Below are 24889 nucleotides of genomic sequence, written 5' to 3' on the forward strand. Positions count from 1 at the left end.
TTAAAGTCGTGTAAGTCCCAAATGTACTACTTATGCTTTCTTCACCTTTGGATGGAACTGAAAACGTTCTAGTCAACTTTGCAGTTTGGTTTCCCTTGTCCCGAAGTTAGGTTCCAACATAATTTTTTTGTGATCTCAATCTTTTCTTTTAATTTCTCACTCAGGATGGAGAAGGTCTTCTTCTCTTCATCCAAGAGTAGTGACATGAACTTTAAGGAACTATTAGTCGCCTCCTTTCCCAGCAATTGCCAAAACTGGGATTTGTAAATCTACCACCTGGATTAAGATGATTCTCAGGCCTCAGGCCTATAGAAGCCTATAGAAAAAAACACCAAAACCACACAGTACAACAGTGTGTTTAGACGCACCGGGGGGGCAGATGTTTTCATGACTGTATTTATGCAATTGGCATTTTCTGACTGTATTTTACGCAATTGATTAAAATTTACTGTAATAAATTCATTATGTATTAACGTGAGTTATCAGTTTCAATGGTGTTCATTTGTTTTTGAAGATATAGTCTTGATGCTTCAGAAATGGAAAGTGATCTAGAAAGGGATCTGGAAGCAACCACCAATGTCACAACTAAGGAGATTATGCCATTATCTCGATCATGGGCGACAAAAGCTAACCTGCGAATAGAAGCTGACATTGGGAAACTGGATATTACGAGTGGTAATATAGAAAATAAGGTACATATATTATATTTTAAAATCTGATAATTTAAGAAATCATAATGTACTAAAAAAAGTTTAATGAAATGTTTTGTGGTAACTGGAACCTAAAGATAGGTATCGGATTAGTTCTGCACCCCAGTAGATTTTCAAATCTATATAGTGTTTATAAGGGTATTTTCATGTCTTACAATTATGTCATATCCACAATATATGCCGTCAATGTATGATAACTACAGGTCCCACCTAGGGGATGCTCACATATCTCGAGAACTGAGCATCACTGCTGTGAAAGAAGAGCTGGTTGGATCTTCCATTCAAATGAATGGGAGAGTCACCAATGTACAGCCACCTCTCCACTAGCAGTGGAGAACAATAGTGCCCAGTTCTCACAACATATGTGGGTCTCATTGGTGACCCTGCATTTATCATAAATTACATAGTTAAATATCTATAGGATATGCAATTAAAGTAAGTGTTCTGTTCTCTATAAAATAGTGATAGTCTGGGTTTAAAGGGAATCTGTCACTAGATTTTTTTCACCAAGTTTGAGAGCATGACAATCTAGAGATAGAGATCCTGATTCCAGCAATATATCACTTACTGGGCTGCTTGCTATAGTTTTCATAAAATCACAGTTTTATGAGCAGGAGATTATCACTAGAGGACAAGTAAAAACGCTGCTATGTAGTCCTCCATATTCATGAACTCGGTATAACCCAGTCCACACCACCAATGATCGGAAGTCTTCTGCCTGTGCACAGTGTACAGAGAAAGCTGTTCATCAGCGATGTGGGCGAAGTTATACAGAACTCAGCATTCAGAGAACTGATAGATCTGCAGCATACAAAGCAGTGAATTTGTCAAAATTACAGCAAGCAGCCCAGTAAGTGATACATTGTTTGAATCAGGGTCATTTTGCTACTCTCAGATTGTTCAGCAAAAATTCGGTGACACATTCTCTTTAAGGACTTCCCTAATGTGGTCCTCTGACTTGAGATAACCCTGATGAGAGTCTCTACTTTCAGGCTTTGCACTATATATAATAAATAAATTCCTCATCACTTATGTCCAATTTCTAACTTTGGAAGGATGAAGACAGCTCTAGTAAGAGATTGCGTTCAAAATCTATGCCATCCACACTTGACAAGATTTCAACCCCAAGAATCTCACGCAGCCTGGAATCATCATGCCCTGTCATTGAAGGTGAGGGAGGCAGAAGAACTATGGAATCTGCTTGCATTTAGTGAGCTTCGCAGCATAAAATCTCACTATTAACTTAGACTTTCTAAGCCTGCATGCTGTTACTAAAGAGGTATCACTTATTGGTGGAAATGACAGTCACAATATTAACCCCTTAAAGGGAACCTGACGGCCGACATGCAGCAGAAATCAGAGCCTGGCTATACGATTGCAGAAAGGCATATTTTACTCTGAAACACGCTGGCATTTCAGAGAAAATATGGTTAGAAGATCCGGCCAGGGAAGATAGCCGGAGATGAGACTAGTCCTGTGCCGCCCCGCGGCCAGCTTCTCCCGGCGCAGCTCCAGGTGATTGACAGGTCTCTGGATAAGCACAAACATGGGAGAGATCTGTCAAATGCCTGCAGTAGCACTAACAGGCCATCACGTCTCTGGCTATACCTGGCTGCAAATCATGGAGACAATCTCTGTCCATAGTTTGGGCAGCAGAAAGTTCATTTTAACACTGCATGATGTATATAAAAACATCACAGAAAAAAAGCAGCCATATTTACCAAAACACTAATGCACTACAGGATGCAGCAGGCCCATGTAATAAAAGGTGGAGGTAGCACAGGTGCAAAATACTGATAACACAATCGCTCATATACCTACCGATGGGGGGGGGTTGTCTAGTGTTATAAATGCACTTTGATAAGGCAGTCACACATGATGGATATCTCCATTACTAGTGCTTCATGAAGGATATGAATGCTATGCCAAGCAGGCGGTTACTGTCTGTATACCCATAGCTGCAGGACCCCAACATTCACAGCCTTGCTCCTGGTAATCTGGGAGAACATTGATTCCAGAATTTTAGCCACTTACATACCAATTTCACAGCAGTAACAGTGGCATCTATATGGTCAGAGTTGGACTGGTCCACCAGAGAACCGGAGAATCCTCCGGTGGGCCCTGGCTTCTCCTTCAGGAGAGTTCATAGTGCAAACCTTGCAGTTGCTATGGGGCTCATCAGTGTGGGAGGAAGGTGGGCCCCCAGAATCAAATCCTCCGGTGGGCCCAGTGTTCTTAAGTCTGACACTGTATATGTTATACAGAGGGAGGGAGCTACCTTTCTCAGCCTAATGGACCACTCATGACCTGATCGCTGGGAGTGATAATGCATTGTCATGGCAGCATGGGGCTTAACGGTGGCCCTCATCGGGCTGTGGACATCTTACTCAGAAGCTGGGCCTCATAGAGCATTTTTCTGACAGGCCAAAGTAGTACAGTGTATATCAAGCCCATCTACGTTTAAGCCCTTAGCGGGACTGCAATGTCAATAACACTGGTCAACAGCATTTTTGGTGCCAAAGATATTTCATCGAATTTAGGGTATTTTTGGGGTGCTGATTCTGAATATGTCATCAGTTTTGCCAGATTGGCTCAAGTTTTTGAGATTTTTGGTATCTTATTTATAGCACTTGTTGGTAAATGCGACGCATCATCTCATTAATTTCTTTGGATTAGTACTTGAACTGAGCAGTTCTCAATATAGTTTTGTGTTAATTAGTGTTCTAAAAGTTTGTTCATAGCTTGATTTTTGCACTAACTTTATGTTGTTGTCTGTTTTCCAGTGAAAAGCATGAACTCATCAAGAAGAAGTTGTCTTAACGATCCAGACTCATTCTGTTACATTTGTGGTGAATACACACTGCCAAAACATAGAAGAAACATAACAGACTTCGTAAAAAAAGTGTATTTTGCCTATTTTGGGGTTATGCTTGGGGACCAAGACAAGTTTTGGGCACCACACATAGTGTGCAAAGCATGTATCGAATTATTACGAAAATGGAGCAAAGGACAAAGAAAAAGCTTCAAATTTGGTGTTCCAATGGTGTGGAGAGAGCCAAAAAATCATCATGATGACTGTTATTTATGGTAAACACAGGTACAGGCACATCTTCACAATGAGGGACAGGCCTTCTTGCAGATTCCATGTTACTCCCATTTTCGTTTCTTATGCTTATTGAATCCTTGCACTTGCACTGCACAGAAATAACAGTCATCATGATGATTTTTTGGCTCTCTCCACACCATTGGAACACCAAATTTGAAGCTTTTTCTTTGTCCTTTGCTCCATTTTCGTAATAATTCGATACATGCTTTGCACACTATGTGTGGTGCCCAAAACTTGTCTTGGTCCCCAAGCATAACCCCAAAATAGGCAAAATACACTTTTTTTACGAAGTGTGTTATGTTTCTTCTATGTTTTGGCAGTGTATATTCACCACAAATGTAACAGAATGAGTCTGGATCGTTAAGACAACTTCTTCATGATGAGTTCATGCTTTTCACTGGAAAACAGACAACAACATAAAGTTAGTGCAAAAATCAAGCTATGAACAAACTTTTAGAACACTAATTAACACAAAACTATATTGAGAACTGCTCAGTTCAAGTACTAATCCAAAGAAATTAATGAGATGATGCGTCGCATTTACCAACAAGTGCTATAAATAAGATACCAAAAATCTCAAAAACTTGAGCCAATCTGGCAAAACTGATGACATATTCAGAATCAGCACCCCAAAAATACCCCAAATTCATTAAAATATTTTGGACACCAGAAAAAAAATTTTTTTTCGTTGACCTGTGTAATCAGTGAGAAAATATTACAAATATTAAAATAGAAAAGAAAAAATGCTAAACATGTTACAAACTATTATTTTCCTTTCGCCACTTCTTTCTGGCTTTCTATAAAGCAAAATTTTGTAATAAAATGATGGTGCATTTTGAATTCCACTAACACACATGCCATTTCTATTTCTCTTATTTTTCAAAATTCTCTACTGAGGTGCAAGAAGTGTCTAAAACAGTATTTTTTTGGCACAAAGAGGAGGAACTGTTGACATGTTTGAGTTAGTAAAGCCCCCTATATTGTCTGTAGCTTAGGGATTTTCTGCATAATACAGAAATTGATACGATGGACTTTTTTTTTTAATGCCATTTACGTAATGTCTGATTCACCTCCTAAAAATGACCTAGGTCTTGTAAAGATGTCAAATTCTATGCAATGTCAGGTCTTATTTGTTATGAGGGTGATCACCCTCTGACATTTGCTGATACTAAGCAGTGCCATCTGGCTCTTACAAACATGGGTGAAACAAAACTAAATCCAGAGCTCACCAAACTGAGCAATTGTATAATGTACAAGACAGCGGCGATAATAAATCACATGTTCAGTGCCAGCTTTATACATACATGGCATTTCTAATTATCATGCAATGTGAAAATGTAAATTAGGAGACAGATCTACTAGAACACGCTGAATACTAGAACACCCCATCACAAAATGTAAACCCTGGAACTGTATGCAGCCAGTGAAATATCTGGCAGAAAGCTGCCAATTGGTGGTGGCATAGTTAGATTACATGGCAGCAGGTTTACTAGTCCTTTAATGGTAATTTTCTGCCGATAAGACAGTGATTTTATGAAATTTACAGCTAGCAGCCCAGTAAGTGAAACATCACTGTAATCAGGGTCTCTCTCTCACGCTTGTCAGGTGTAAAATGCCTAGTGACCGATTGCCTTTATGTTCAAGTTAAGTTTGGTGTCTCAATAACAATACTGATCTGGATAATCATATTGCCAGATAATTTTTTACATCAGAATGCTGTAAAAAGAAAACCCATAAACAATTGTGGAATTGCATTTTTCACACAATTTCACGGCATTTGGATTTGTTTCCCTGTTTCCAGTACATTATACGGTAAAATGATGGGTGCAATATCCAACTGCAATTCATCCCACAAATAACAAGCCCCCATTTGGCCATGTTGACAGAAAAATATATAAAAAAAGTTATGGTTCTCGGAAGAAGAGGAGGAAAAAAACAAAAGTGCAAAAACTGAAAAGGAAGGGATCAATCAGTTCTATTATAAAAAGTAAATGAAACTAACACTTTTCTCAAATATATGTCGTTAACAAATGAGATGATTTTCTTAAATATACCTACAAGAGTATAACAAAGTACTCTTATCAACTAGAAAAAATCTGTGATTTTTTTTCTGTATTGTCATCCATATTCAGTCCATATGGCATGCGATTTTATACATCAGCAGTATACAGAGTCTTAGGCCGGGGTCACACCTGTGAGTGCAATGCGAGAAACTTGCGCAAGTCTTTCACATCAGGACCTGGCACTGCCACCCGCACTCAGGACCGGAGCATTCAGCTGCATAGAGATACATGCAGCCCCACATTCTGGTCCCGAGTGCCAGCGGCAGTGCCGGGTATTGAGGCGAGAGACTTGTGCGAGTTTCTTGAATTGCACTCGCAAGTCTGACCCCGGCCTTATGCTTAGATCTGGCAGGATGATGACATTTATAAAAATATGCAAATGATTATAGTCATGAATGTGCTGCACATCAAAACCACAAAAGAAATGGACTGTCCTAAACACATTCCACTGTGCTATCATTTCACTGTTCAACATATAAAAATCTAACTGAGTATTTCTTATCTAGTAATCCAGCCACCGCCAATGGAAGTCATTGAGAAGGACCATGTGGAACCAACTCATGTGTATGTGTTAAACTTCCTTTTCTCATTTTGTGTAGTGTCATAGTAATAGAATTTTTAAGGTGAAACATCGGGGAAACTTGGGTTATGTAGCATACCGGGCCAATAACTCTTTCACATTAGTCTCGTCTCTAAAAGACAAGTTTTCAATGATCACACTGTCTACTTTTGAGCCTTGACATCATATGAACTAAGAAACCCCTGGAAGTTGCCAAAATCCTGCTCCTTCTCTGACGTCACTCTGAGCGGTGACGTACAACTTTTGGCCAGAGATGTGAATGATGCCATAACGGGGCTTTGTTTTGGCAACTTCTATAACATAGTCATTTGATTATTTCATGAGGGGTGGAAGGGGTTCTCCACTATTTAGACATCTCCTTTCTTAAGTGCTCTAGTCCCGTGTAGACTAAAAAAAATCTGATACCTCTAGCACCGGTGTCATTTAAGTGATGTGGGCATGGAGTCCGTTACGTTAGCGCTCGTGTGACTTTGCTGTGTCACATGACAGCTGAAGTCCATCAGCAGGTGATGAATGGTTGTAGCATTCATGTGGCATAATAATGTCCTGCAAGTTGTAACAGTACCGAATCCAGTATGGGAAGTGAGTATATATACAGTGTGTGGTGCAGTAACCACTGAGTCCGCTAGGGGGCGCTGTGTGGATGTCCCAGGAGAAAGGATGAATGGCAGAATACGGAATGGCCGTTATGTATCCCAAAGTGGGTGGCTTTGGGATGGAGACTTATGTGTTGTTCAGCAATGATATTGCTGAGGTGTTGCTTCAATGTATAAGGGAGAAGTCTCCAGGTAACTAGAGAGATGGGCAGACCTGGTTACCTACAAACCCACCCAGGGGTGTGTTTAAGAGTGCTATAATAAAGTATATGTGTGGCTGTGTGTAATAGGACCTTTAGTGAGGTCATAGCCATGTGATCACCCGTGGGTGTGGTTATGGACCATATAAGGTACCTGAGGTCCGGTCACATGAGAGAGAGCGCATGGATCTGATTGGGCCATGTGGAAGGTCCCGGCAGGCCTATGTGGAGGAAGGTGTGCTACCTTCCTGAAGACCACGTGCTAAGGCTGCTGACACTGTGAGGCCTGTGGATTTTGGCTGTATGTGAGGACGGATAAGCCTCCTGCGTTTGCTGAGGCTCCAGGACTGAGCCTGAAATCATGAACACTTATACTTTCTTTCGCCTGAGCTAAAGGCTATTCCTTATGTTATGTGCTGGTTTATGGGTTATGGAGCAATAAACCCTATGAACTTTTAAAGGAAAGTGCCTCCTGGTTGTCTCTCGTCGCACCTAAGCGGGTAGAATCCCTACAAGTGGCATGTAAAAGTTGGGGCACCCCTGGTCAAAATTACTGTTATTATGAACAGTTAAGCAAGTTGAAGATGAAATGCTATATATATTAAACAGCATTTAAAGAGATTCTGTTGGAAGACTTTTGTTTTTTTTCAACTTAGAGCAGCATAATGTAGAGCAGTGTTCCCTAACTCCAATCATCAAGAGCCACCAACAGGTCATGTTTTCAGGATTTCCTCAGCATTGCACAGATAATTGCATCACCTACACATGCAAAAATTCCATCTCCTGGGCAATGCTAAGGAAATGTTGAAAACATGATTTGTTGGTGGCTCTGAAGGACTGGAGTTGGGGGAACAATGATGTAGAGGCACAAGAGCCTGATTCTAGGGATGTGTCACTTACTGGGCTGTGTGCTGTAGTTTTCAATACAATTGGTGTTTTATCAGCAGGAGATCATCACTGCCTGACTAGGTTTATGTCATAACCATGAGAATGTGCCACAAATGTATAACAGATATTGGTTCCGTCAATAGGATCTGCATCTACCTCAAGAACCGGTCTCTAACACACGCCACAGTCTACTGAGATAGGGTCAGAATTCCTATTCATTTGTATGGGGGATTCTGACCACCTCTACAGCGACAGCAGCATTCAATGGGGCCCCATTCGCAAAACAGACAATGGTGCCATTAATGGAACTATGCTTTTATAGCATAATCTGTGAATAAGCCATAACTATATGAGATGGGAATACTCCGAGTGGCAACATTTGAGCTTTTTACAAGCAACTTTAATGTGTTTTTAAAGGGAATTTGTCACCAGATTTATAATTTCCAATCTGGTGGAAGCATAAAATAGGAAGGCAGCAGTAAGAGATTCCCTATGTCCAAAATGTAACTTTTATTCAAAGTAAGGCTGGTTTCACACTTGCGTTTTTTTTCGCGGTATTTTAGCGCTAAAAAACGCATGCGATTTTTTTTCCTATACTTTGCATGGGATGCGCTTATGTGCGCATACACACGCGTTTGTATGCGTTTTTGCGCGCATGCGTTTTTTTGCGGTATGCGCTCGGGCGCACAAGATGCATCCTGTTGCATTTTTTGGGCGTCCGACTTGCCTCAAAAAAACGCATGCGCGCGCAATGCGTTTTTTTACAGCAAGACACCCATTATAAGTCTATGGGTGCGCATATGTGCGCATTGGCATGCTTATGTATGCGTTTTTTTGCACATGCGTTTTTTTTGTTAACCATGGAATTTAGGGGTTTGGGTTAGAGTTAGGGTTAGTTAAGGGGGTTTAGGGTTAGGGTTAGGGTTAGGGTCAGGGTTAGGGTTAGGGTTAGGGTCAGGGTTAGGGTTAGTTAGAGTTTAGGGTTTGGGTTAGGGTTAAGTATGGTTTGGTTAAGGGTTAGGGTCAGGGTTAGGGTCAGGGTTAGGGTCAGGGTTAGGGTTAGGGTTAGGGTCAGGGTTAGGGTCAGGGTCAGGGTCAGGGTCAGGGTTAGGGTTAGGGTCAGGGTTAGGGTTAGGGTTAGGGTCAGGGTTAGGGTCAGGGTCAGGGTTAGGGTCAGGGTCAGGGTTAGGGTTAGTTAGAGTTTAGGGTTTGGGTTAGGGTTAAGTATGGTTTGGTTAAGGGTTAGGGTCAGGGTTAGGGTTAGGGTTAGGGTTAGGGTTAGGGTCAGGGTTAGGGTTAGGGTCAGGGTTAGGGTTAGTTAGGGTTTAGGGTTTGGGTTAGGGTTAAGTATGGTTTGGTTAAGGGTTAGGGTCAGGGTTAAGGTTAGGGTCAGGGTCAGGGTTAGAGTTAGGGTTAGGGTCAGGGTTAGGGTTAGGGTTAGTAAAGTCATGGTTTGGGTTAGTGTGAGGGGCCACCTAATGTTTGGAAAAAACGCAAACGCGGTAAAAACGCACTAAAAACGCATACAAACGCATAAAAACGCTGCGTTTTTTTCATGCATGCTCATAAAAATGCTTGAAAAAAACGCAGCAGTTGTATGCTTTTGTATGCGTTTTTTTCAATGCGTTTTTTTGCGGGAAAAACGCGCTGCAAAAAAAAGCAAGTGTGAAATTAGCCTAAGTTAAAAAATTCTGGACATTGAAAATAGCGACCCAAAGTAAATTAAACACAATATTAACGTGCCAGTGCTTAAACCAGTGCTCAATAGTAAATGGTTGGGTCTCACCAATTCCTTCGGTTTTCCTTAGCAGGTTGAAGACACGCAGGAGCAGACAAGATGATTATATATAGGGGCAGGAAGGTTTCCTATAATCCCCATATCGTGCCCCTGTATTGCTCCTTCTGTCACAAGGACAGTCCCCAAGTGTGGGCTGCTAGGAAGTCCCCACCATTGTATAATGTTTTCTTCTAAAGCGTTTCCCCTCCCCCAATATAGTTGTACCGCACATTCTATATATGGGTTGTGACACAACTAGTCAGACCTGAATCTGGGTAACCTTTGACATTTTCCCACATTTTCTTCTAGCTCCCCTGATGAAGCCCCCTGTATTGGGGAGGAAACAATTTGGGAGAAAACATTATACCATGGTGGGTACTTCCTAGCAGCCTACACTTGGGGACTGTCCTTCTGAGGGCAGGAGCAATACAGGGGCACGACAGGTGATTATAGGAAACCCCCCCCATATACCATATAATCATCTCGTCTGCTCCTGCGTGTCTTCATCCTGCTAAGGAAAACCGAATGAATTATGAGATCAAACCATTTAGTACTGAGCACTGGTTTAAGCACTGGCGCTTTATTATTGTGTTTAATTTTCACTGTCACTATTTTCAATGTTCGGAGTTTTTTTTAACTTACTTTGAATAAAAGTTACATTTTAGATATAGGGACTTTCTCACTGCTGCCCTCCTACTATCCCTTGAGAGTATATTCATTAGTGAGTTTTAACATCTACACTATTGCTGATTTATTCAGCATAAAATAGACAATGACAATGACTCCAGCGATGTGTCACTTACTGGCCTGCTAGCTGTAGTTGTATTTAAATTGCCGTTTTATCTGCTTATCTACTGCAGTTCTGCTAGTTCTCTCAATGATGAGCTCTGTCTAATCCCAACCGCAAAAATAAGTGAAGCTGCCAATCAGTGGTGGGGGCAGGCATAGCCGGAGCTCATGAATACTGAGAACTACACTTAAGTTTTTCATTGAGAAGACTAACTGAGCTGCAGGAGATAAAAAAGTGTTTTATCAAATTAGACCAGTAAGTGACCCAGCAGTAGGATTTTCGTTTCTATTATACTGTATTACCGTATACAATTCCCAGATGGGTTCCATATATTATATATATATATATATATATATACACTCACTGGCCACTTTATTAGGTACACCATGCTAGTAAGGGGTTGGACCCCCTTTTGCCTTCAGAACTGCCTCAATTCTTCGTGGCAGAGATTCAACAAGGTGCTGGAAGCATTCCTCAGAGATTTTGGACCATATTGACATGATGGCATCACACAGTTGGCGCAGATTTGTCGGCTGCACATCCCTGATGCGAATCTCCCGTTCCACCACATCCCAAAGATGCTCTATTGGATTGAGATCTGGTGACTGAGGAGGCCATTTGAGTACAGTAAACTCATTGTCATGTTCAAGAAACCAATCTGAGATGATTCGAGCTTTATGACATGGCGCATTATCCTGCTGAAAGTAGCCATCAGATGTTGGGTACATTGTGGTCATAAAGGGATGGACATGGTCAGCAACAATACTCAGGTAGGCTGTGGCGTTGCAACGATGCTCAATTGGTACCAAGGGGCCCAAAGAGTGCCCAGAAAAAATTCCCCACACCATGACACCACCACCACCAGCCTGAACCGTTGATACAAGGCAGGATGGATCCATGCTTTCATGTTGTTTACGCCAAATTCTGACCCTACCATCCGAATGTCGCAGCAGAAATCGAGACTCATCAGACCAGGCAACGTTTTTCCAATCTTCTACTGTCCAATTTCGATGAGCTTGTGCAAATTGTAGCCTCAGTTTCCTGTTCTTAGCTGAGAGGAGTGGTACCCAGTGTGGTCTTCTGCTGCTGTAGCCCATCTGCCTCAAAGTTCGACGCACTGTGCGTTCAGAGATGCTCTTCTGCCTACCTTGGTTGTAACGGGTGGCAATTTGAGTCACTGTTGCCTTTCTATCAGCTCGAACCAGTCTGCCCATTCTCCTCTGACCTCTGGCATCAACATGGCATTTCCGGCCACAGAACTGCCGCTCACTGGATTTTTTTTCTTTTTCGGACCATTCTCTGTAAACCCTAGAGATGGTTGTGCGTGAAAATCCCAGTAGATCAGCAGTTTCTGAAATTCTCAGACCAGCCCTTCTGGCACCAACAATCATGCCACGTTCAAAGGCACTCAAATCACCTTTCTTCCCCATACTGATGCTCGGTTTGAACTGCAGGAGATTGTCTTGACCATGTCTACATGCCTAAATGCACTGAGTTGCCGCCATGTGATTGGCTGATTAGAAATTAAGTCTTAACACACAGTTGGACAGGTGTACCTAATAAAGTGGCCAGTGAGTGTATATATATATAAAATTAACTATTTATACACATATACACTTGTTCTAAGTCTAAGTGTATATATAAAGGCCTAATACAATATTTTCTTCTTTAGATAAAATGTAATGAAAATCTGAATCATTGCATCCATTTAACCATTAACCGCTTCCCGACCGCCAACTGTAGATAAACGTTGGCGCTTGCTGGGCTTTGTGCTGCGCCGACGTTTATCTACTGTCGGCGGTTTTGTGCCCCCCGGGACCCCCACATACCTTATAACGTGGGGATCCCGGTGCACAATGCATGCTGGGACCCCCAACGTCATCGAGACCTGATTGGTTCAGGTCCTGATGACGTCAGCGTCACAGCAGCCAATGAGAGAGCTCGCTGGGAAAGCTGCTTGTATCCCAGCAATCCCACTCATTGTAACGCCACTTCTCCTCTGATCTCACACTGACAGATGATCAGAGGAGAAGCAGCGTTACTGTGTGACAAGATCGCTGCCTGGCACAGCTGATCTTGTCACACAGTAACGCTGCTTCTCCTCTGATCATCTGTAAGTGTGAGATCAGAGGAGAAGTGGCGTTACTATGTGCCAGGCAGCGATCTTGTCACATAGTAACGCTGCTTCTCCTCTGATCATCTGTCAGTGTGAGATCAGAGGAGAAGTGGCGCTACTATGTGCCAGGCAGCGATATTGTCACATAGTAATGCTGCTTCTCCTTTGATGATCTGTCAGTGTGAGATCAAAGGAGAAGTGGCGTTACTATGTGCCAGGCAGCTATCTTGTCACATAGTAAAACTGCTTCTGCTCTGATCTCCTGTCAGTGTGAGATCAGAGGAGAAGTGGCATTACTATGAGTCAGATTACAGGGCAGCGATCTTGTCACAAAAAAAAGTAAAGAAAAAAAAGAAGCAGGTACGCAGGTTAGTGTTAGGGTTAGGGTTAGGGTTAGGGCTAGGGCTAGGGTTAGGGCTCGGGTTAGGGCTAGGGCTGGGATTAGGGTTATGGGTGTGTTGGTGTTAGGTTTGTGGTTAGGGTTATGGTTAGGGTTGGGATTAGGGTTAGGGATGTGTTGGGGCTAGGGTTGGAATTAGAATTGGGGGTTTCCACTGTTTAGGACATCAGGGGCTCTGCAAACGCAACCTTTATGCCCGCAGACCATTCCATCAAAGTCTGCATTCCAGAACGTCACTACTTCCTTTCCGAGCCCCACCGTGTGCCCAAACAATAGTTTTCTCCCACATATGGGGTACCAGCGTACTCAGGACAAATTGGACAACAACTCTTAGGGTCCAATTTCTCCTGATACCCTTGTGAAAATAAAAAATTGGGGGCTAAAAGATCATTTTTGTGGGTAAAAAATGATTTTTTTATTTTCATGGCTCTACATTATAAACTTTAGTGAAACACTTGGGGGTTCAAAGTGCTCATCACACATCTAGATAAGTTCCTTAATGGGTCTAGTTTCCAAAATGGGGTCACTTGTGGGGGGTTTCTACTGTTTAGGAACATCAGGGGCTCTGTAAACGCAACATGACGCTCGCAGACCATTCCATCAAAGTCTGCATTCCAGAACGTCACTACTTCCCTTCCGAGCCCCACCGTGTGCCCAAACAGTAGTTTTCTCCCACATATGGGGTATCAGCGTACTCAGGACAAATTGGACAACAACTTTTGGGGTCCAATTTCTCCTGTTACCCTTGTGAAAATAAAAAATTGGGGGCTAAAATATCATTTTTGTGGAAAAAAAATGATTTTTTATGTTCATGGCTCTACGTTATAAACTTTTGTGAAGCACTTGGGGGTTCAAAGTGCTCACGACACATCTAGATATGTTCCTTAAGGGGTCTAGTTTCCAAAATGGGGTCACTTGTGGGGGGTTTCCACTGTTTAGGTACATCAGGGGCTCTCCAAATGCGACATGACGTCCGATCTCAATTCCAGCCAATTCTGCATTGAAAAAGTCAAACGGCACTCCTTCCTTTCTGAGCTCTGCTGTGCGCCCAAACAGTAGTTTAGCCCCACATTCGGGGTATCGGCGTATTCGGCAGAAATTGCACAAAAAATGTTGTAGTTCATTTTCTCTTTTTACACTTGTGAAAGTAAAAAAAAAATGGTTCTGAAGTAAAATGTTTGTGAAAAAAAAGGCAAATGTTTATTTTTTCCTTCCACATTCAATTCATTCCTGTGAAGCACCTGAAGGGTTAATAAACTTCTTGAATGTGGTTTTGAGTACATTGAGAGGTGAAGTTTTTAGAATGGTGTCACTTTTGGGTATTTTCTGTCATATTAACCCCCCAAACTCACTTCAAATGTGAGGTGGTCCCTAAAAAAATGGTGTTGTAAATTTTGTTGTAAAAATGAGAAATCGCTGGTCAACTTTTAACCCTTATAACTTCCTAACAAAAAAGAATTATGTTTCCAAAATTGTGCAGATGTAAAAGTAGACATGTGGGAAATGTTATTTATTAACTATTTTGTGTGATATGACTCTGATTTAAGGGCATAAAAATTAAAAGTTTGAAAATTGCAAAATTTTCTAAATTTTTGCCAAATTTCGATTTTTTTAACAAATAAGCGCAAGTCATATCTAAGAAATTTTACCACTATCATGAAGTACAATATGTCAAGAGAAAATAATTTCAGAATCAGCAGAGTTCGTTAAAGCGTTCTAGAGTTATGACCTCATAAAGTGACACTGGTCAGAATTGAAAAAATTGGCCCGGTCGCGAAGGCAAAAACAGGCTCTTTTGCGAAGGGGTTAAATAATATCTTCCCCTTAAAGAAGACCTGCATGAGACCAAGTGGGGAATTTTTGTTCTTATTTTATTTCCAGTGTTCCTCTTGAGTATTACATTTTTCTTTAAATCCACCATATGGTTCCAGAGATATAAGTTTTTTAATTGGAGCTAAATGTTATGATCTTACCAGCAGGTCGGTGTTCACAGGGTAGTAATACAGAGCAAGATACAGACATGCCACTACCGGATCCCGTGAGCCTTTCTTCCTAGGGAAAAGCTATAAAATTAGCAGGAAATGAAAGATCCATACCTCTGGAACCGTATGGCACATTGAAAAAAAAAATATTCAATACTCAAAAGAGCCTTGGGAATAAAATAAAAGCAAAAACTTTTGACAGGTCTTCTTTCAAGGAAATCTCTCAGCTCAATCAACCCCTCTGAGAACATGTGTGTACAGGTTGAAAGAACACTAGTACCATAAATCCATTACTTTATTAACTAAAAAAGTTGCTCTGTTGCAGAGAAATTGACTTTAGAAAGGATATGCAAATGAGGCTGGTAGTGCTAGGAACAAGATGGAGCACTTCAGCTGGCTCAGCTCCCATCTCCATTCTCAGCCGAACTCCGCCTTGCATTTTGTGATTGTCATGCTGTCAGCCTCCTAATGGGGGCAGAGTCAGGCTGAGAATGAAGCTGAAGCAGTAGAAGTGCTATGTCGGACTTCCAGCCTCATTGGCATATCAGTTCTAACGTTGATTTATTTGCAAGACAACAGAGATTTTGGTTAAAAAAGGATTTGTGTTTCTATAATCTGTACACACATGTAATCAATTTAGAGGGGTAGTGGTGGAAAGACTGTGCGGCATATTCCCTGCAAAGAGAATGTGTCATCAGAAAGTGACCCTGTTGTGAGTTCATTTTCCCCTTCACCATTGAGGTCTGATGAACTCCCTCTTCTGGTGAAGGAAGGTAGTGAGGCTGATTACAAAGCACCTGAGTAGAATGATGATGACTGGGTGACTGGGATTGCTGACTGGATATAAGGCAGCCCACGCCCTTCTGCCTTGCGGGTGATTACTCTGAGGGATTCTTGGAGACCAGTCTGATTCCTGCTCCTCAAAAGCTAAGTTTTCTGCTCTACTTTTTGCATTTGTGTTTTGGTTTTGTTTTGCCTTGTTTTTCTGGATTTCTGCCTTTCCCTTCTGGGTGAGCTGATTTCCTTTTTGCTCTGTCTTCAGATAATACCTGAGTACTGATATAGTCTTTTTGAAGCCTAGCGTCTTCAGGGCTTTTTTCCCTATCAGTCTGTTGGCTCTTGTTTTTGAGAGGGTTTTGGCGGATTGCAGACAGCAGCTTTTCTATTCTGTCCTATTTAGTTAGCTTGGGCCCCATAATTTGCTCAGCCTATCTTTCTATCTGTGTGAGTGTTTTTTCATCTTGCTTCACCGTCATTATATGTTGGGGGCTGCCTATTGCTTTGGGGCAGTTTAGATTTCCGTTTCTGTCTTTAGGCTATGTAGTTCCGCGGCTGTGATCAAGGGGTCTAGGGCACCGTAGGAACCCCCCACGGCTACTGCTAGTTGTTGTTGTTAGGTTCAGGGGTCTGCAATCCGATAGCTGCCAACTTCTCTGGTTTTCTGGACTTAGCTAGTATTTCTGTTTTTGCCTCCTACGGTGACTCATTCATAACACGACCCATTGTTTAAATTAGGTTTTGTGCTAAATGTATTTTTTAAATTTGGCAATATTTTTTTGTTTCCCATATTACAATCTTTATCAAAAATACAAATTAAAAGTCTTGCAATTTTCACTCTGCTGTTCTTTCAGGAAATGTACATGTACACTAGCAGCCCCGCCTCTGCTCATAATGAGCCTGCTGAACAATCTTCTTGAAAGGATAATAGTTCTTCTAAATCCACTCCAGTGGCCAATGTGAAAATTACACGATTATTATTACTTTTTTTAAAATCTAGATTGTGATTTCAAAACTAAAAAAAATTGCCAACCATGTCGAACTTAGTACATATAAAAAAAACCCAACCTGATTTAAATAAAAGATAATTTTCTTAATAAACATTCCCCGTAAACTAAGGCTTTAGTCGCACTACAATATTGGTCAGTATTTTCTATCAATATTTGTAATGGAAATTCAGGAGTGTCCTACAGACTTATTAACTTACCATCTTGAGAATAACTGTGAAATATATAGATAGAATGATTGAAATTTGTTATGTTGTTTATGCTTTTATATTGATTACGTTTTATCAAAAGATTGCATAAATTGCACAGATTGTAAGTAACTGTAAAGAAGATATGCCAGCTGTTGACTTGTCATAGTTATTAAATACTATAATTTGCCATGACAGTTCTTAATTAGTAACTATACTTTTTTATTTACTTATCCCACAAGCTTTGCAAAGTTATGAATTTTTGTAAAAAGCTTCATAAACTTATTTTGCATCACTCGTTAAACTAATCTGCAGTGCTATTTCAATGTACAGTTCATGCTCCTTTAGAAGCTCCTTTCAACTGCTTCTTTAGCAAAAATCTGTTCAAACTGTGTACAAGGTTTTCCCTGGCTGAGCCTCTCTGCTCCCAACCCCCGTACTCAGACATGCAGGAGAATTGCAATACATTGGCTGGTTGAACAAAGTGTAAGGATGTGTGCTGAGCAGCAGTTGAAAGGAGCTTCTGAAGGAGCAGGAACAAGTCACTGAAACAATATTGCAGAAGACTCTTAGTGAAAGAAGCAAAATAAGGTAATGAAGTATATTACACACATTGATAGCTTTGCAAAACCTGAAAAATAATTTAAAAAAAGTTTAGTTATTCTTCATAGGATATGTACACTTTTGGGGTGTTATTTTATTTACTTAAATGTATGTATATATTTTAAACTCGGATTTAATTAAAATTTTGCACTGTCAGGTTTATCAGGCACAATTTTCCCTTCACCTTACTGAACGAGGCATAAGATTAATGGTCCGTGTTCAACCAATTTTTAAAAGAGTCTTTGTAATATAACTCATTATTGAAAACTGCTTTCTCCACTTATGAACCATGTCTTTCCCATTTTGAACTCACCATTCTGGAAAAACTGCTCAAAGCTGCTTTGGTCAAAGCAAGATGGACAGCCAGTGAGTTGTCAGGATACACATCGGATTATACTGTATGGTGAGGGGAGGAGGATGAGAAGTGACGGGCACTCAGTACAGTGAGAAGTAGGGAGATTGTGTGGCAGCTTCCAGCAACTATTTTACCTTATTAAAATGCTGCACTTTGCAACATGATGCCTTCCATACCTACTGTCTGTGTGTTACACACACAAAAAAAGAGCAAGGATCTCTATGTCTTTGTATAGTTTGAATGGGAGACATCATAGCAGCTAATGTCCACCCACTAGCTCAGAGTCAACTGAAAATTAAAGATAAAGTCTACAAATGGAAAAGTTGGTTAAAAAATGCAGGATACAACTCATATAATGGATAGAAATAGTGTTGTTCCTCATGTACACCTACATAACAGCATATTCTGAAAAGTTAAATGAAATGACAGGTAGACTTTAACAAATAATCCTTCAGTTTGCTGGCTCAGACAAGTGTAACTCCTTTATCTGTCATTTTCTGAACTTTGCTGCGCTATTTACACACTGAAGTTAAGGTAAACTTTGATGTGGTCATAAATCAGTTGATAGAAGCTCATCAAAAGACATATCCCTTATCAAAATTAGATTACTAACTTATTTTTAGTTAACTAAGTTGGCAAGGTGTAGGAAAACAAACAGCCTTAAAAGTCAATTAGTGCTCCATTTTTAACGATGCCAAACTACAAAATTGATTTTTAGCCCAAAATACATGCATTTAAATAAAAAAAATAAAGAAATTGCCACTGAAAGTGTCCATATCATTTAAGCATATTCTTAGAAATGTGTAACTGGATGGAACAATTTCCAATTTCAATTGGGTGTATTCTGACAGCGACACTGTCAGCACTGATTAAACCCCCACCAATCATTAGAAAGCTGGACCCAAGTCCTCTTTCTACCTCACTATGACCTGAGATTGAATGTAGTGGTGCAGTCATGCATATACACTACCACTCTGTTCAACATCTATGGGGTTGACAGAACAAGCCATGGCAGTCTCCCCCAGTTGCGTTTAGATGGAGCCGCAGAGTGCATGCTCATCCATGCAGCTCTAGTTAATCTCCCGCTGCAGTGAGGTGGAAAGGATGCTTGGGATCTGTTTTTCAAGTAAACAGTGGGACCCCCAGCAAGTATAAACTATCCTGTGGATCAGTAATCAAGGAAATTTTGATGTGAACTCCTATTAAGTCAAACTTGTCAGAACTGTCAGATTGCATTCTTCAAGCTATTTTTGAAGTTCTAAAGAGAAAATGCCAGGAAACCTTGCTGCGTTTTAATAAAAACCATCATTGACCTAAAAATACTAGGAAAAAATTGCACTAAATCTAAAGCTCTTTATGTACAGTTTGCAATAATTTACTATAACCTCTAAACTAACATCTGCCTGCAGTGTTTTTAAGACAACAAAAAAACAACCAAAAAAGCAGTTATATGGCATATGTGCACAATAAATTATAGCCATCAAATTAAATTGGTAAATTATAGGAAACATTTTCTTCTTTGCAGACTATTTGTGCAACAAGTACTCCAAGAACTGAAACAGTATCATGGGTATGTGTGCGTAGTTTTAAGTTCTCATATGTTAATTCTCTTCAGCCACTATCCTGATGCTGGCTGCACAATACAGGTGCCTCTTACAGCAGACTGTACTCTGTGAGTGACGACAAGACCTCTTGCATCATGACAAGAATTTCTAGTCCTAGAATATTTCACAAATGTGGATTGTACAAAAAGTTCATATTCTGAACCACTTCTGACTCACATACAGAGACAACCCATGAGACGATGGGGTAGATTTATCAAGCTAAATGTACCAAAAAAACCCGTCTTTCATAACTTGCAGTATAATTATATGTTTTATGAGGCAATTTGAATATTTAATTTCCCAGAGCAGCATACATGGCCTATAAGTCTCCTCACAATGACATGCCAGGCATGGCTTGTCACTCTCCATAAGGAGAAATTTTACCCCTTAGATTCCAGTTTTTTGTGTTTTAGACATGCTCTTTATGGCTAGGGGTGTGATTTTGTTGAAAATGGTGGGTGGATTAGCATTAGCGGGAAAGAGACATGGCCTCATATGAGACATTGTGCACCAAAAATCATGTCAAAATTCTATCTCACATTTCTTGCACACCTAATTGAATACAAACACATGGGCCATGCACGCAGTGAACAAGTCTGTAGTACAGTGTTCACACCACCAGAAGACTGAAACATAGAAAAGCACAGTAAAACAAACGTATAAAAATACTCTGCTGTAAAAAAGTAACAGTAAATTGCAAGTGCTAGTAAAAAGATAAAAAAACAGGGTATTTGATTGATACGGTTTTGGCAAAAAATGTATACTAAGCCGCTCTACTAAACATCAAGGTAACCCCATCAGAGCAGTCCCTAACCAATGTATTTAAAAGCCTGATCATGTGTATAGTACCTATATGAGCAGGATTCAGACAGGTAATGTCCGATGTGTTACTTTTTTTACAGCAGAGTATTTTTATACGTTTCTTGTTTTTACAAGATTAGGGAGGTTTCCACCCCTCCCTTGTGGGCCATGCACATAAAAGTCATCTTCTACAGCGTGTCCACATTGGACATTAGCTGCGTGGATGCTTTGTCCCACAGACTAAGTAAGAATATGGAGTTTTCTTACAATATTCTAAGGTGGGTTGTTGAACAAAACATCTACTCAACTTTAAGAGAATCTGTCAGTAGGATCAACCCTCCTAAGCCATCTATATGGGCATGTAGGTCATAGGAAGCTGAATAAAATGATACCTTGATATCAGCGATCTGATGTCTAATTACAGAGAAATCCGTGTTTTTCTTGTATGTAAATGAACTGTTCTTTGGGCCACAAACTAATCTGCATGAGAATCTGCCTCCAGAGATTATTTTTAAATAATTGGGAAACTACCAATGTGAGACATGTAACTAGAACAGGACAACTAAACTTTGTCTCCTTATGAGCACATTTTTGCAATTCTTGAGCTCTACTGTATTGTAACAATATTGGAGCCCTGTCTGCCTGTGAGATGGAAGCTGAAGCTGAGAGTAACCTGCAGATGTGTCAAGTATAATCACACACGGCTCTGCAGTGAAATCGGGAGAGCAGAGAGTGGCCATCACATATCACACTGGTAATGTCCTCTTTAGTGTAAAATAATCTCTGGAGGCAGATTCTCATGCAGATCCGTGTTCGGCCCATAGATCTTAACAGCTCATTAACATATAAGAAAAATGTGGATTTCTCTGGAATAAGACATTGGATCGCAGATATCAAGGTATCATTTTATTCAGTTTCCTATGGCCTGCATGCCCACGTAGGTGGCCTAGGAGCAGGGGTGAACCTAGCCTATCTGCTGCCTGAGGCGAACAGCAAAATTACGCCCCCCCCCGCACACAAAGTAAATTTTCAAATCTATCCTGTAAAACTGAGTACAATAGTGGACATTTTGATTTAGATAAATAGAAAAAAAAGGTGTCCAAACACAAGGATGTCAGTGCCATCACACGCACATACAAGAACAACACGTAAGTATCCAGAACAAGGGTCAATAATGGCAATGGTAGGCCTGGCACAGGGCCGGACTGGGACAAAAATGCAGCCCTGCCACACAAACCCCACCAGCCCACAAACTATAGCACTCCTCACCCCGATCAGTGAATTTTTCCTATACTTTGTCGTCCCCTCATCACTCTCTTTAAGGAGTTATTTGAAGAGCCACATGTGAATGGCACCACAGAGTGTATGATTGACCACAGCTCCATTTACATGCTGCTCTTCAAAGCTACGTTTCCCAGGATCATGGGGGTCCCAGCGGTCTGATCCACAACAAACAGAAAGTCATCCCCTATCCCCACATAATGCTCCACACAGTATTATGGGCCCCATATATTACTGCATACAGTATATTGGGCCCCAAATATTATTTCATACAGCATAATGGGCCCCATATATTACTTCATACAGTATAATGGGCCCCATATATTACTTCATACAGCATAATGGGCCCCATATATTACTTCATACAGTATAATGGGCCCCATATATTACTTCATACAGTAAAATGGGCACCATATATTACTTCATACAGCATAATGGGCCCCATATATTACTTCATACAGTATAATGGGCCCAATATATTACTTCATACAGTATAATGGGCCCCATATATGACTTCATACAGTATAATGGGCCCCATATATTACTTCATCCAGCATAATGGGCCCCATATATTACTTCATACAGTATAATGGGCCCCATATATTACTTCATACAGCATAATGGGCCCCATATATTACTTCATACAGTATAATGGGCCCAATATATTACTTCATACAGTATAATGGGCCCCATATATGACTTCATACAGTATAATGGGCCCCATATATTACTTCATCCAGCATAATGGTCCCCATATATTCATACAGCATAATAGGCACCATATATTACTTAATACAATATAATGGGCCCCATATATGACATCATACAGTATAATGGGCCCCATATATTACTTCATACAGCACAATAGGCACCATATATTACTTAATACAGTATAATGGGCCCCATATATGACTTCATACAGTATAATGGGCACCATATTTTACTTCATACAGCATAATGGGCCCCATATATTAATACAGTATAATGGGCACCATATATTACTTCATACAGCATAATGGGCACCATATATTACTTCATACAGTGTAATGGGCCCTATATAATTCTTCTACCCAAACCCCGCTGTTCTGGTCTCCTCAGTGCATTCTGATCCTCCGCAGTGCTTGGCACAGGGACATCATTAACTTTACCTATATAATTGTCCTCTTGGACTGATAGTAATAGTGATTTGTACCCTGTTGTCTGGCGCAGGCCCACTTTATGGGGGTGCTCAGGGCATATGATTATACACCAGTAAAAAGTATGAGAGGCTCAATGTGACCAGTGCCACCTAGTTTCCTACCCCTCTTATTCGACTGGTACTGTGGGCACACTGACTGGTACTGAGGAAAAGAAAGAAAGAACAGAGAGAAAAAGAAAACAGAGAGAGAGAGAGAGAGAGAAAGAAAGAACAGAGAGAAAGAAAGAAGAGAGAGAAAGAAAGAGTGGAAAGAAAGAAATAACAGAGAAAGAAAGAAAGAAAGAAAGAAGGAAAGAAACAGAGAGAGAAATAAAGATTCCATAAAGATACTATAGCAGCCTGGCTCCCACCGTAGTGCCCACCTGAGCCTCCCGATGCAGGACATATCATGATCCGCTCACATGGCCGGCATCCTGAGTCCACGGCGATCCCGCTGTCCGCGCTGTTGGGGGAGGATACGGTGATGGATCTGAAGCATTCCCTGAAGTGCCTCCATGGTTCCGTCACAATCTCCTCCCGAAATTACCTCATTTCCAGTCAGCTTTTAGCACGTCACGTGCAAATTTTAAAGTGCTCCTTGGGGCTCCGCCGTGTACTCCTGTATCCGCTGGAAAAGTAAGCTCCCAGCCGGGGCAGTGGGGCAGAATCTCTCTCAAAATTGGGACTGTCTCGCTGGGAGGTATGAATGCTCCCCACCATACACCTTGTACATGTATGGCTCTGCATACATCATACACACACGGCTCCATTCTGTACACCTCGCACACACACGGCTCCACTCAGTACACACATGGCTCCACTCTGTAAACCTCGTACACATGCGGCTCTGCTCCGTACACCTTGTACACACGTGGCCACGCTCTGTAAACCTTGTACACAAATGGCTCCACTCCGTAAACCTTGTACACATGCGTCTTTGCTCCATACACCGCGTACACACGTGGTTCCGCTCCATTCACCTCACACACACGTGACTCTGCTCCATACACCTCTTACACGTGCGGCTCTGTTCCGCACACGTGCGGCTCCGCTCTGTACACCTCGCACATGCGCTGCTCTGTTCTGTACACCTCGCACACACGCTGCTCCACTCTGTACACCTCGCACATGCGCTGCTCCGCTCCGTACACATGGCTCCACTCCTTGTACACACACGGCTCTGCTCCGTACACCTCGTACACATGCGGCTCTGCTCCTTACACCTCGCACACACATGGCTCCACTCCGTACACCTCGCACACACACACACAGCTTTGCACACCCCACACACTCGCGGCTCTGCTCCTTATACCTTGTACACAGACGGCTCCGCTCCATTTACACACACAGCTCCACTCTGTACACATCTCTGCTCCGTACACCTCGTACACACACACAGCTCCACTCCGTACACATCTCTACAATGTACACGTGCAGCTCTGCTCTGTACACCTTGTACACACACGAATCCGCTCCGTACACCTTGTACACACACGGCTCCGCTTCGTACACCTCGCACACACGCAGCTCCACTCCGTACACCTCGTACACACGTGGCTCCGCTCCGTACACCTCACACACTCGCGGCTCCGCTCCGTACACCTTGTACACACACACACGGCTCCACTCCGTGTACACACACAGCTCCACTCCGTACACATCTCTGCTCCGTACACCTCGTACACACACACAGCTCCACTCCGTACACATCTCTGCTCCGTACACCCCATACACTTGCAGCTCTGCTCCGTACACCTCATACACTCGTGGCTCTGCTACATACACCCTGTAAACCACCCTGACCCCATAAATAAACTTCCCTCATCCAGGACAATGACAGCCAGCACAGACAGCAGAGTCCTGAATAAAACAAGGGCTGATGCTCACA

At 41.6% G+C, this 24889-nt stretch overlaps 1 protein-coding gene across 1 annotated transcript in view; it reads left to right on the plus strand.

Annotated features, from left to right (window-relative positions):
• The first annotated feature begins 520 nt into the window (after positions 1 to 520).
• Positions 521 to 24889, plus strand: part of ARHGEF18 (Rho/Rac guanine nucleotide exchange factor 18) — a 194077-nt gene continuing 169708 nt past the window's right edge. Inside the window, exons 1-4 of the mRNA XM_073544082.1 lie at positions 521 to 692; positions 1766 to 1880; positions 6386 to 6443; positions 19664 to 19708. Of these exons, the coding sequence (XP_073400183.1) occupies positions 537 to 692; positions 1766 to 1880; positions 6386 to 6443; positions 19664 to 19708 (374 nt within the window). The 5' untranslated portion in view covers positions 521 to 536. The remainder of the gene's footprint in view (positions 693 to 1765; positions 1881 to 6385; positions 6444 to 19663; positions 19709 to 24889) is intronic.

Source organism: Dendrobates tinctorius, unplaced genomic scaffold, assembly GCF_039654945.1.
Source record: "Dendrobates tinctorius isolate UK_male_01 unplaced genomic scaffold, ASM3965494v1 ptg000011l, whole genome shotgun sequence".
Classification (NCBI taxonomy): domain Eukaryota; kingdom Metazoa; phylum Chordata; class Amphibia; order Anura; family Dendrobatidae; genus Dendrobates; species Dendrobates tinctorius.